The following is a 15,106-nucleotide window of genomic DNA, read 5'->3' as shown; positions in this document are numbered from 1 at the left end:
CTACACAGAATCACAACAATATAGAACAGAGAAACATGAAAACTCTCCAAGCTAATATGTTTGCATTTTTGTTCATAAATTACTTTAGATTTATGTCAATCAATTTGTCAGTTAAAGGTGCAGTATGTGGTTATGGAGAACAATAGTTCATTGACACCAGTATTTAATGTCAGTATATGACGACCTGAGAATGAGACTCCAAGCTTGCATCCTCTGTCTTTACTTTTTTTTTTTTTTTATTCCAGCACTAAAATGAATACAAACATTAATAGTGGTTGTGTATGTTTGTAATGAACCTTGTCATATTCAGAGGCAAATTTATGACCAGTCACAACAATTTAATGTTGGATGATTTTAATCTGGACTTTTTCCCTCTGGTGTAAAGCTGGCTACACTGTCAGCTTTAAATAAGCGATATTACTGTGAAACTAATCGACAACCAAGTTAAACATCATGATCTGGATATTTGACTAAACACTGCTGACTAGCGACCCGGTAGGGACAAATCACAAAAAGCACCTGTGGCTCACTGACATTACTCCCATCCCCCCACCCTCTGGAGGAGGTGACATTTAGAATTGCACTACAGGTAGGGAAGATATCAAATGGGGCTTATTTGCATATGGCAGACAGTGTTCACACTTCATTTGTTTGAGGAGAGTGATTTCCCCAGGGCTGCTCGCAGGCCTGTCTCTGCTGCCCTGAGACTCTGGGGACGATGAAGCACCCAGCTGTACAGCCCGTGGTTCATCTGGCCCTGTCACAGCGAGCTGGCTGACCGCCCACATCTCTCTGCTCTCTCTGCCTTTATCTCTACACACCTCTCCCTCCACACTTCCCCCCTTTTTCCTCTCCTTCTGCTGCTTCAGATCTCACATCCTTCACTCCTCCACACCATCAACTTCCAAGTACACTTCAACCTGAAACATATAACTGCAAATTGCAACATACCTGTATGACAAGAGCGTACAATTTACAGTACAACGCCCTATCAGCAAGGCTGAATCTGTCTTTTAGTACAGAGCGATAGTGCAGGGTGAAAAACAACTGAGCTGCCTCATTCACTTCAATGTGACAGTTGGGCTCAGAATGAAAAAAGAAAATGTAAGGCACCTGGCAAAAAGGTTGAACTTGTGCAACAGGCAACAACCCGCGATTGGAGAAGCAAAAACATGGAAGATTTCAGAGTAGATGACTTTGTAACTGGGTGGCGGGTGACAGTGTCGCTTTATAATTTGATCGTGTAGACTGTGGGAATGGTTATAGTTTTAACCCAAAATGTAAAAAATTACAGACAAAAGAACCATTAACGTTGGAGCTTATCAATACTCCAGTTCATGCTAAATAATTTAGCCAATGGCCCATTTAATGGCAGGTTTCAGTCGACTACCCATCCGTTATAGGCTGTCGCATTACACAGGAGGCAGGTTCAGACAGGAGGCAGAGGCGCCATGAAGCTGACAAGTATGTGACACAAGTTCATAATTTAAGAAATACAATCACAAACAACTAGGCTATTTCTCATAAACGCAGTGGAAGGGCAGATTTTGAAATTTATCATGTGGAAGGTAAAAATGTAAACTCACAGCAGGGGAGAGTGAAAGGTAAATCAAAAGCATTGGGAAGCACAGGATGCATGTTTAATCTTTTGTCACAATCATTCATTCTTTCAGTCAGGTGGGGGCTGGAGCCAATCCCAGCTGACACTGGGCGAGAGGCGGGGTACACCCTGGACAGGTCGCCAGTCTATCACAGGCCTGACAAAGAACCAGCTCTGGGCCAGGAAAACTGCTTCCAGAGTGGCACCAACGAATCACTTAAGTCATATAATGTTCAGTGTTAATAAGAACGTAATCGCCCTCCATAGCATTCAAGACGAGTAGAACAACTGTGTTGTACCAGTCGTGTTTGGATGCCAACGCAGGCTCGCAAAACCATGAGCAACATTTGTAAAAAGACAATGTAGTCTGCCATTGTTATTATAGTGGTGGAGAGCGGAGACAATTCCGAAAAAAAGCAAACAGCTTCTGAGGCAGTGCGCAAGTTGAACCAACTATGAACCAGCTCCAGCACCAGCCCAGCAAAATAACTAGGTTTGCGAGACGAACAACCATTCACGCTCTCATTCACACCTACGGGCAATTTAGAGTCACCAATTTAACCTAAGTGCATGTTTTTAGACTGTGGGAGGAAGCCAGAGTACCCTGTGAGAACCCACACTGACACAGGAAGAAACATGCAAGATCCACACACAAGCAAAGCCGGATTTGAATCCTCGAAGTGTTAATCATTACACCACTGTGTGACCCCTTTATGAGAATCAGATAATTTATATTGTACATAATATATCCATTTTATAGATTATTAGTGTGTTTTATTGCCAGGTTTGCTATCGAAGAAATAGACAAAACACCGAAACTATTGCCAAAATTCACAAGCCACACTCTTGTCTGACTGATCAATAGTTAACATGGGTGCAGAAAGGACGCAGGCAGCACTTTGGGGCACTTCCCATGACTAAGGTGTGTTTCCACCTCCTGTTGTTTAATGTTAAAGATGATCAGAACACTTTTGTTGTTTTGTCATTATCCATAGCCGCTTATCCGCACTCGGGTTGCGGGGGCTGGGGCCAATCCCAGCTGACATTGGGCGAGAGGCGGGCTACACCTTGGACAGACTATCACAGGGCTGACACATAGAGACAGACAACCACACTCTCATTCACACCTCAATTTAGAGTCACCAATTTAACCAAAGTGCATGTTTTTGGACTGTGGGAGGAAGCCGGAGTACCCAGTGAGAACATGCAAAGTCCACACAAAAGAGCCGCAGGCCGGAGTCGAACCGGCGACCCTCTTGCTTTGAGGCAAGAGTGCTAACACCACTGAAATTAAAATTGAATAATGACATTATAGACCACCATAGTGGACTTACAATGTAAGGCTATAATTACATATTTCCTGTAAAATGTTTTTTTGGCTGAAGTGGGCTGGTATGAGGCATGAAACACCCAGGATGAAAATGAGTCCTATTCTGGCCCTGCCAACACAAATGCAGACCCTTTAATTGACTGTAAAACATGATATCAATGACAACAGAAGTAAGCCAATGAACAGCAAAGACAAGCATGCAGCGGAACTGGCTTTGAAAAACACAGTTTAACACCAGCACAGACATCGACATCTTGTTATTGTTAGAGCAGATTGGCTCCATACAGCGTCTGCTTCATCGGCCCCTTTGGAGACTTTACAGAAGCTGGTTACCTCAGCCTCCGGCTGGCTGCCATTTGAAAGTAGACAGCTCATCAAGATGAGTGACAAGGGTTGGGGCTAAAACTGACCAGCAGAGGAGGAGGAGGGAGGAAATAATGCTGGCAGCAGTCACACTTAAGCCAAAGATTGTCTATTGCAGCTTTAACTGGAGCTACTGTACATTAAGATTAAGTAAATTTGACATTTTATTCTTGTTATTTCTCCCGTTCCACGTCTCTTTATCTCAATCTCATTTGCCCGGCCCCCTCCCACGCCCTCTCTCTCTCTTTGCTTATCCCCTGTTAATCTAGATTTGCCATGTGGCCAAGCCAGTGCTGGATGGATGGGGCTTTGCACACAGTTGTCCTTGCCTCCATTTTGTTTGTCCTGACATAACAGCTTGATGTCAGAGTGACAAACTCTCAGAATTTGATTTTGTCCCTCATGTCGAGCGAGTCCGGCCGCTATTCCACAAATTTCTCTCCATCACTCTTACAGTGAAACTCATCGTGCTCAAGTGAAATAAGGCTGTATGAAATAAAATCTCCATGTAATAGAAGCTTTACAACCGTAACTTTGAGTGGTATTCCTATTCTGGTGAATTATAATTAGGACTGGATTCTGGTGGCCCAGCATCTGTGTCCTATCCCTGACCCCATGTGGAGGATTTCACATTGAATTTCTGAAACAATACCATGGGAATTATGGGTAGAGCATGTGACCAGCTGTTTATGGCCGAGTGCCTCCTGGTGATTGAAGTCTTTGTGAGGGAAAGCTTATAAAGGTCGTAGCCGATCCCGTTACCCTTGTCAAACACTGTCCTTCAAAGCAATAGGAAAAGGCATAGCATTAACACGGCCACAGCCAGTGAAGCACAGCTTGTGTTGGTGAGCTCAAAGGACGTTCAGCACATTCCTCTGAATGTGCAGATGTGGACATTAATGCAAATATGTCATTTAGGAAAATGACTGTTGTTTTTGTACTGTCATGTTCCATAAAAGATGAATGTAAGAGGAATTTATTCAAATATATGGCTGAAATTAGATTGTAACCCTCTGAAGTATGTTTTCTTTAAAAAACATACCAAAAATACACCGTTCATTGGAGAAAAATACTGTGAAAACGGGCATTATCAGTGGAATTTGAACATTCTGACAGTCATTTAACAGAAATAACAGACCGGTCTCCCCTCAAAAACATCACAAGCAGCAACTTATGTTTTTTTTGGAACTTCAGTGGCTCAAGTCACCCTCGTAACTACTTTACTTCCAAAATGTAAAAAGAGAAAAAAACACAAGAGTTCAGAGTGTTAAAGAAGCCTTTAATTGCTGCCGTTTTCTAATTAGAGACTTTGAGAACCTACTTTCCTTAGTAAGCAAAGGTACCACCAGATTTTGAGCAGTAACCCATGTTCAGAAACTTGATATTGCTTTTCTACAATCTGTGGATATCTCATTTTGAAACAACTGTTCTTTAACGCTGCTCACTCAGCTGTATTGACAAGTGGATGACCCGAGCCTCTTTGCAATCTAGCCGACAGAGGAGAAAATCCTCCAGGCAACAAAACAGGCCGCTGACATATTTTGGAGAAAGGGCTTTGCAATGTGGCCATTTCTCACCAAAGAGCTGTAAATTTTTCACAGCCTCTTCTGACAGGCGGATAGATGAGCGGAGTTTACCTCTGTCCTCTCACAGGATGAATTGTAATGGTATGCAGATGCTGTAATGACATTCCTCTGCGATGTAATCACAGCGGCAGGCGCATTAATTTCATTGGAGTGGAAAAGCACATACATCATCTTTGTAGCTTCCCTTGTGGAATTCCCACTACATGTGGACGTACATTACTTTAATTATTAAAGTCAGTCTGCTTCCAAACCAGGCCAATAAACTGAAAGAAAGCTAAAACTTGGAGATAATATATCGCTTGATACAAAAGAAGGGAAAGCACTATTTTAGCACAATTTCCATCAACTTCAAAATTTGCCATTGCTTGAACTAAACCCTCTTTAAGAATGTATGCCTGCTTCATTCAAATTACATGGCATTAAAATAAAATGCACACAGTACAGTCTCAACGCAGCACAACAGACAGTATTGTGAAAGCAGGGATACTTAGGATTGTTTTGTGGGGGGAAAATATATTAAAACACAAGCTGGAATTGAAATTCAAATTTTGAAGTCAAGACAAAGAAAGATACCTGTAAGGTCTGTGTCTTAGTTTCTCTTTTGTTGGATGTCAACAAGCCACTACAATAATGCAAGGATATATTTTTGAAGCAAATTCTGAATTTATCATAGTTGAAATATAACTCTGGCACCAGGACACTTCTCTGCCTAGATCAGTTACACTTGATGAGACCCAAATGCTCGATCTACCTCCAAAATCCAAGACCTTAAGGCGTGAACACAGGATAAGGAAAGATGTATTTCATCAACCAGCATTCACTTTAAAACATGAAAACGTGAGACACTGAAATCTAGAAAGCTTATTTTTTCGTGCTTCTGCTTAGTCCATAGCTAGGTTTGTAGAACAAAGAATGAAGAAAACAGTGGAGCAATGCCAAACTGTACATGGACATATGGTGATATGGCCATACACCACTTCCCATGCAAAGTTTTAATTTATAAATTAAAACTTGATGGGTACACCTTGAAGTAAACTCTAAATTTTGGACACAGAAGAAATTGGCTCTTAAAGTGGTGCATTGAGCCCAATTTTTATCATGACGCCTCTCATACATTATATTTCACTTAATATCAAATGTTTGTTATTGATCTATTAGCATTAAAATCAGCAGTGTTATTTGTTCGCACTTGTAGTGAGCCCTAAATATGCCATAAGCACCTTCAGTGGTTAAAGTCATGAGTGAACTCAAATCTTAAATCACAGTCTACTTAATATTTCATCAATAATGAATCAATATTCTCACCATCCCATTCCCCGACCCCCGGAGCGCAGAGGAGAGGGCCGGAGTTTATGGTAACTGATGAAATTATCATCAGCGATTGTAGAAAATCACTTCAAATAGCTTTAAAGGTTTGCAGAACAGAGCTTGAGTTTTCAATAATATCTTCTTGTACTCTGCATTTATCATTAAGTAAGATTGTGGCTGTTATATAGTTTTAGTGTGTAAATTTGCTGCAGTAAACACGACTGCTGTGAAGCGCACAGAGCATATCCTGGAGACAACTAGTGGCTGCAACACCCTCCAGCCACCTTACTGTACACCTTCACCACCCGAACATATGAGCTGTAAAAATGAGCAAAGTCTGAAAAAAAAGCCAGCGACAGCTTTCACACAATCATTAAACTCCATAATGAGACCAACATAAACAGACTAAATTGTGAAAATTTGTGTTTAACCTATACAACTTCCGTCTTCAAATGATATCCCAGGGTGGGAGCTACCACTGATCGTTGCCATCATTTTGTGTGAATCAATCAGTTTGATTGCTGTTGACACATGTATGGTCAGTTGTTGCATTGATCAGCCGGCTCATTTCTATACACCATGAAATCCTTTGCATTGACCATTTATGGTTGAATGAGGGTGTAAAGAGGCAGAATATGAGGCTGATCCATATATGCACTGTTATTTGTGAAGGGAACATTGCTGGCAGGTGTGTGTATGCACAGTTGCTGTTGTGTTTTTTCTTTTTGGTGCATCCCATTTGCAGCTTTTGTATGAACTAGTACTTTTAGTAAGGATCACAGTGTTTGATGAATGAGACCCCTAGTCCTTTAAGACTAAAATCCCACACTGTCCAGGCAGGAGTGGACGTTGGATCGTTTTTCCCCTTTCTTCCCTTTGGTATAAAGCAGCTCTCTCTGGAAGAAGTGCTATCTCTGCAGTTTATGGAGATCATATTACAGGATTTTTGAGTATTGAACTTTAAATCTCTCCACTTCTTCGACACACACTATATCCAGAGTTGCTGTGGCTGGAAAGAAGCAGAACTCTCGCCTAACTGATATCTGCCGTCTGCCTGTTTAGAAAGCATCTCTCTGAATAAATCTCATTTCAAAAGGTCAAAATGTGTTTGACCATTGTGTCGATTTAACAGCTTTGCATCGCTCGCAGCTCCTCGCTCAACTCTGATACAGTCCAGTGACGTTCAGACCATCTGTTTCTGTATCCCTCGCTTTCTAACCGCCTCCCACCCTCCCACCCTGTAGTACCACTGTCTTCGCCTTTCATTCTCTTGCAGACATAACTAAAGCTGGCTGGAACTTATTTTAAATGCAATAATTAGTCAAAAGATGACAGATTGTCTTGAAGTAAAAAGCAAACATAACTAATTGTCACTGATAATTTTTATCTTGTATTTTCATAGAGAGGAGAAGTTTTTTTATTTGTGAATTGGTGGAGAGGGGAAGTATTTATTAGTGAACAGAATTGCAAGGGGGCTTATGGGAAATGAGTTCTGAAGGACCACCATCCGACTAATGCCTCTTGACAAAACACTTTGCTTTCCTCAAGTCCCCGTCTGCCAAAACAGTCCATTTCTTTCCCAGTCTGGCTCTAATTGATCCATCTCTGCCACTCTGGTGTTTTGTAACCACACCAGAGAAAAAAACAGACCATGCTACTAGTTTAGAGGGAAAAAAATGTAACTTGTTCTTTAAGATGCAGCGAGAGCAATAAATAAAAGCATATTTTTGCTTGTGGGGCCGACCCTGTATCACTGAGTCAATAAGCATTAAATGACATCTTTTACTTTAAACGCTCAGCTAAAATGACATATGAAGATCCTCACTTCATTCTTAGCTCATCTTCATCTTCGCTCAGCTGTGCCCTGCATAAATCCGATGTTGTCTTTGAAAAGACAGTCCCCTGGCACCGAGGGAGGGATAATGATTCATCAAGTATTTTTCAGTGGGCAGAAAAACAACAACAACCACGGGAGAGTCATCTGATGGAGGAAAAAAGCGCCGCTGTAATTAGTTTCATACTTGGCAAAAGCACATAGTGCCCTTGTTACGGGCAGCAAATGAAAAAAGGCGGCGATCAATACCTTGTGTCGGAATCTCACGACTGGTCGATAGAGCGTCGACCTGAATCCCTCGTTGTTGGGTCTCCCGTCGGCGCCAAGCACAGCGAGCCCCAACAGTAAAATTGCCGTCGACCACCATCTGGCTGTCTTCATTGGTCTTTTCCTGTCAAAAACAAAGCGAGAAAGGTGAGTGTTCTTCTCCAACACTCTGGAGGTTCAATACCAGTTGGCCGAGACAATACATCAAGTCTGCCGTAATTAGTGTAGACAATGGGAAACGCGAAACTGTCGCTGGTTTAAACTAAAGCTATCAATACGTGCCTCACACTCTGCTAGGAGATTAGATCTCCCTCTGAATCAATTAAGGGGAAATAGACGTCATGAGAAAATCAAGATAAAGAAGACAAAGAGCCAATATATTAAGGCAATTAAAGAGAGGGCTTTGGATTAATTAGTCTGAGTGTCTAAGTCAAGCAACTGTGATGTGGCGGCAAGATTACATCTTAAACAGTTTCCTCACACCCTCACAGAGATGCAGGCTAAATATATTTATTTAAGGGAGTGAGAATATTCACTTTTCACCTCCAATATGGGTGTATTTTTAATAATTCATTGCACCTTATAAAAACGAGTTTGACCTTTGCACGACATGAATTAAACAAAACCGTGTTTGTGGGGGGAAAAAAACAACATGCCCCGTGAAAATGTCTGTGTCCCAGAAACAGCAATGTTCAAGGAAGTAAAAATGTCGGAAATACGCATAGAAGAGGATATGTCTTCGCCAGTGCTCTCATATTGCCTAACTCGAGGTTTTACACACAAACACATGCACACAAGCTTTATGTTACAATCTGCAATGCCTTTTCCTTCTTATTTTTATCCCTCATCTTTATCTGCATTTATGCCTTCAGTTCTTTGTTTACTACAACATAAAAATCCCCTTTGTTAGAAGGGCTTTATAAATAAATTTGACTCCACTTGACTTGTTGATTTCCACGTACAAACACTGAGCTGTACTTTCTAAGCCGTGTCAAGCCACCAGTGCCAGCTCATCATCCTGCAGCAGAGGAAATGAGTGACAGCAGGACGGTGACCCTGCCTCCTTGTTCTTCTGGAGTGACACTGAGTCAGACATCAACGGCACTGTTGTGGCAGCTCTGTGGGCCCACATGCTATTCACTGGAGGTCAGGAGGTCGTGGCGGTGGAGCAGTGTGTCGCTGTGATGTGTTGGACGAAGAGGGAACGCTGAAACTTTATTTTTATGACTTTATGTGACTTTTTCTTTTGACTTCATGAGCTGTCTGCCTCCTGCAGATTCCATCTGCCTTGAAATTCCATCCTTTTTATTTTTGTATCTGTATGTGAGTCACGCAGACGTGAATGTAAACTTTAAATCAGAAGAACAAACATCAACAGCCAGGGTGTATATATAATTGTCTGCCAGATTCAACAACCAATTTACAGACTTTTTGTTTCACCTTTTGAGACACTGACATTTAAAAAACTATGTTCTTTGTCAAAGGCAACCTTGACAGAATTACACCCACCACCAGCCTACCTACTGTCCCAACCCATTCACCTCGCTCTGCTGAATTTACAGACACATTAAAGTCCCATTTTCACAACTGAGACAAACAAACCAGCTTATTAGAGCAAATATTCAAAGGAAATATCTACAAAGAAACTAAAGGACAAGTTATATGCAACAAAACAGCATAATGATGCTGCTTTAAGTCTTGGTCTTTAGCCTGCCTTCCTTCAGAACAAAGCTTTTAGCCTTTGTAGATGAAATGTGTCGTCTACCAGTCCGTCACTCCTTTGCTGTCAGTGTAGCAGGGGGGTGGCATTGAAAGTGACTTGATAATGCAGTGGGCAGGGAGTCTTTATTCTGCAGCATGAGTTGAGAATTTCAAAAGATCTCTGAACCTGGCAAAGTAATTGTTAAAACTCTGTTAATGATCAACAGCCTTACCAACCCCCTGCAGACATATTATGGTCGTTTTCTGCTATGGGGCAATAAAAATTGTACTTATTGCCTCTGTAATGCGATCATATTCATTCTCTGTGCATTTCCAAACTCTCCAGTCCCAGGTAGGAACCCTGCCTGCAGCTGCTGCTGCTCCACTTCTCTGCTAACACAGTCTTTTAGCCACACTGGGTGGATTACCATATCTGCAAGCACAATCAATCAACTTCTTTGCAGCGTCCCAGTGTTAAATGGGTTATTAATGGACTAACTTTTGCAGGATGCTGTGTCAGAGACAGAGACATATGCACACTTTTAAGAAGTTTAACTGCGTCATACAGTACAGATCCTTGCTGACATTTAACTCGTTGTGATCAGCCACAACTGCAGCACATGCAAATTCATCTCCAGTTCAATTACTATTGATTACTGACTTATTAGTAATTTAGTAGGAACTCAGTTCCTAAACTGCCAACTATACTGTTCTGTATTGTAAAAAACTACAAAAGCCCCCTGGAGAGAGAGAAAAAAACTGTCTTTACTGTGTATTGAACAATGCACAATTAAATTGTTCCTGTTCCACCCCAGACTGCATTAAGAGTTTTTCAGAGTTTTTCTTGTCATTGAGTGTAGTTTTCTATTCATCATGTGCACCATTACTGTTGAAAGAGCTTTGTGGCACAATGACAAACTTTATGATGGGATGAAGACAAATGTTTGACAAAAGCAAAACTATCATTGCAAGTAAAACTATTAACAGCTAACGCTAACATTGTCCCAAGTATACGTAACTATTCAACAGCCCTGCCAAAAACAATGCTGTAAAAACGTTTTCATTCATCAAATTCATCATAAACTTCACAAAGGTTTGCTTCATCACAGGGCTTTTTTTGGGCTACATTACCTTTAGAAAGCTGTACTTAATGATAGTTATCAACCTATTTAATGACTGCTTGCTGAAAACAAAGCAGTTTTGTTCAGTTAAAAAGCTGCACTTTACTTATGATTGCACTACTTAACTAAACAAATTTTAAAATAAAAACATTCTGGTTGGCTCAACAGAGCAGATCGCACCAGACAGGAAATCAGACACAGAATCAACACTTCCGCCCCCTTTCAAAATAAAACACAATATGCAGTTCATGTAGCCTAAAACAACTTCACATCAACATTACGATATGACCGAAGCACCAGATCAGCAATCGATCAATCAAAGGGTCTCAGAGGGTCGGCGACATGGACGACAAGAGACTGATTGTTGAAGTGGAACAGCATACAATCATTTATGACATAAAACATTATTGTTAGATGGATAGATGGTCAGATCAACAGGTCTTCCACGTCGGAGAAGTAAAGTAAGCTGTTTGTTGTTGTTGTTTCCTTTATACACTCCTTTATATCACGGGATCTCGCGGTCTCCCATATATTTAGGATTATCGCATGATCTTGCATGTATACGTCTGGCTTGCTACACTGCCTTTAACGTGCCTGTATTCGCCCGGTGGGGATTGACGGCAGGCAGAGGACGGAGCAAAACCGCGGCCGCTGCGTTCCCGGTGGAAATCCCCAGTAAGAGCAACTTTTTATGCTTTTTATGTTTCCCCATTGACTTCACATCCTGTTACGTCACTTTCGTCTTGGTGTCATTCATAATTACTCCAGCTGGAAGTGGAAACCACTTAATATCACACATTAATACAGCTGCCAGTACAACAGTCTGATAACAACCGACTGGCCTACCAGCAGGTGGAGCATGGCCCTACTCACCCATGCTTATGGGACGATAACTGCTAAATCACCCTTTTGGAGATAGTTACCGTCCTGTTCCTCAGTTGGCAATCAGTGGAACTCATGCATCAAATGTCAAATACATGGTATTTTAGGGATGTATGCCCTACTGTGTTTCAGCATATCACTGGTGTTTCCAGCTTTACTTGAATTGATCATTTTACAGACAATACGAGCAGCACAGTTTTCATTTTTCTTTGTGAAATGAAGCGAAAGTTTGGAATTGATGAGCTTGGAGACATACAATTCTGTTGGATCAGACAATTTGTAACCAGTTCTCAAGTGTACTTCTCGTACTTGATTCCCAGCCCTGAAAGCAAGGGTATTATTTATTCACATCAAAGTTAACAAAAGCCTAAATGCTAAATGCAGATTTAAATGAGAAAAAATACAATATCTTTGAGTGCGAGTGAGTGCTCATTGTATATACAAGTCACTGTGTAAGAGAGTAAGAGTCCATGTTTGAGTCAATAGTCCCAAGTCTTATTTATTCATGTTTAAAGTACAGCAGACATAAACAGTCCAGAAGTTTTGCCTAGACCCCCGGTGGGAGTGTCATCATAACTTTGGCTTGTGGTTTTAAATTCCCCGGAGCACGTCTAAGCTTTGGCATTGACTTTCAAATGAAGACTACCTATTTCCCAGTATGTACACAATGCATCATGTCTTGACAAGCTCACAGCCGCTCTCCTCCAACCCCCCCACCCCATCTGTCTCATTCAGCACATTTTGTCAGTCAGTGTACTGGACATGGTTCACAACAGAAATTCCTATAAAGCCCCCTATTACAGAGACTGCGTGTATGTATATATCACCTGAATGCAACACACTGGGCAATAGCTGTCTGAATGAATGCACACATTGTAATTTACTATCAGCTGTCATGCATGTTTGGCAAGTCACAAGTCTGGAAAATAGGAATACATAATTAAAACATGCACATGTTTCCCTGACATTATACAGGATTATTTTCACCAAAGTGCTATAATTGAGGAATACTCTTCTCCCAACAGAGTATTATTAGTCATGTTAGACTAATTCTGACTCGTTTTAATTACTCTCCAATGTACAGCTTTCTAACTACAGCCAGCTCAACTCATATAGAATTCTGAATTCTCAATATGCTGTTAATCTACTAGGAACAACGCAAGGACTTTAACTTGATTTTCACTGTACAAGCTGCAGTAGAGTTCCTCATTTATGAACATGGCAATTTTTTAGAAAACAAAAGTTTAACACGATCAGTTACATTTTTGTCAACTTACAAAATGCAACTAAAGTATGATTTTATTTTATTACTGAACCCTTCCCGACACTTAAATAAATCCTTTTTTAATAACAAGAATTAAAATAAAGTGGGAATTAAAAAAAGCCATATCCTGAAGAGGATGGTATGTATATTTCAACTTTCCATCAATGATATTGAATCAATAATTGATAAATTGATAAATCAGTATGGGTTGATGCATCATTACATCCATAATGGCAGTGTTTACATCACAGTAAAGAATACCAGCATATTGCTGCAACCATATTTGTGACATCTAGGTAAAACAAGACTGTCTTGTCTCAGCAGCTGGACTGAAGGTTGAGCTCCTGATCTCAGTTTAGTAATATAAACCTGCTGTGTGCAGTTTACAGACATTAAAGTTAAACATTTTCGTGTATTTCTTGTTGCTTTTTGAAGCTGAATACATGCAAGGCTGTCATGTTTGACATCTTTTAACCTCCCCTTCAGTTCCCAAGGAGTTGTTCAGTTGGAGCTCTGTGGTTGTGCTGCACAAGTGTGAGTGCAGTAAACATCTATGAAGAAAGGACAGGGTGAAAAAAAAACATACATACTTTATCAACCGACTATAACCAAACACAACTCTAAAACGCTCTCGATGTGAAGGTTGAGACCTCCTCAAGGTTACAGAGCTGTTTGGAATATTTCACATCACATGGATGTTGAACCAAATCTCCTTCAACACAAAATAAAACAACCTGGCAGAGCATGAGACTTGATCATCGTGACGGTTAAACAGCTTGGACTAAACAACATGTAAAGAGTTGTATTTCAAACACAGTATATTCTCACATTTTTCATTCACTGCTTTAAAACAAACCAATATTTTTGTGTGTGAATGTGTGAGTGTCACATCTTTGAAGCGCTATACCATTTATGAGATACACAAGGTCACACCCCTGCCACATTAGCTTATCTTATTTCTATTTGTATGCCGCCACAAAATAAACTGATGACAGATCGAATAGAAATACGTGGCATAAAACGCTATCAGCAGCACCCTAGTAGGATAATTTGAAAATCAAAGCTTGTTCTGCACGATAGACAATTTTCTTCATACCAATATTATTCTAGATAGTGTCTTTAAATGCCATTTTTGCAAACTGTTTGAAACCTGTCAAGTGTTGAAATGACATTTGAAGCTTCATTCATCATTTTCCTGTGGCAGCAACTTCTCAGCACTTTGGCAGGTATATCCTATTTATTTTCTATAGTATAAAATGCAAAGTGTCAAAGGAGGAAAAATAACTACCCTTTTTCCATTCGTTCTCTGTTATTTATCCACTTTGCTGAGCATGCATGGGGTTTTTTCTGCAATCACACTGCTTCAAAGTCAGCCAGTGTTGCAGATTTACAGCAGGGAGCGGTCCAGTTCAGTCAGACGTGTTGTGTAACTGAGCCGCTTACTAAAGCTTAAGTGCCTTGCTCAACAGTTTCACTGTAGTATGACGAAGACAAGGTGCTGCATTGACCAATTCAGAATTTGTTATAATGCTACATCAGCATAGTGTGACCTCTGAATAGAGGAGAGACAAAGAATTACATTTAGTTTTACCTTGATCGGTTTCGAATTCTGCTTGTTTACATAAGACTTTAACCTCCTCTACTCTTTGTGGATGCCGGCGTCCTCGGCCGGCTTTTTGTCTTACAGAGGCTGTAGCAGGCTCAGTTTTAATGCCACAGTGAAGATATTGATATCATATTAAACTAGAAGACAGGGAGGAAGGAAGCAGTTGTTTTCCTCAAGTGTCGGGTACATTTCTTTGATTCACTAACCACTCACTGCGTTTACATGCACAGTTTAATCAAGCTTT

The 15,106-nt window shown here is 40.7% G+C and overlaps 1 protein-coding gene across 1 annotated transcript in view; it reads right to left on the bottom strand.

The window, feature by feature from the left end:
- Positions 1–15,106, bottom strand: part of fstl5 (follistatin-like 5) — a 210,628-nt gene that overhangs the window by 174,003 nt on the left and 21,519 nt on the right. Inside the window, exon 2 of the mRNA XM_059345975.1 lies at positions 8,271–8,412. Coding sequence (XP_059201958.1) covers positions 8,271–8,412 — 142 coding nt within the window. The remainder of the gene's footprint in view (positions 1–8,270; positions 8,413–15,106) is intronic.

This window comes from Centropristis striata, chromosome 12 (assembly GCF_030273125.1).
Source record: "Centropristis striata isolate RG_2023a ecotype Rhode Island chromosome 12, C.striata_1.0, whole genome shotgun sequence".
NCBI classification, from domain to species: Eukaryota; Metazoa; Chordata; class Actinopteri; order Perciformes; family Serranidae; genus Centropristis; species Centropristis striata.
Note: the sequence above shows the minus strand (reverse complement) of the source record. Positions and strands in the feature narration are given on the sequence as shown.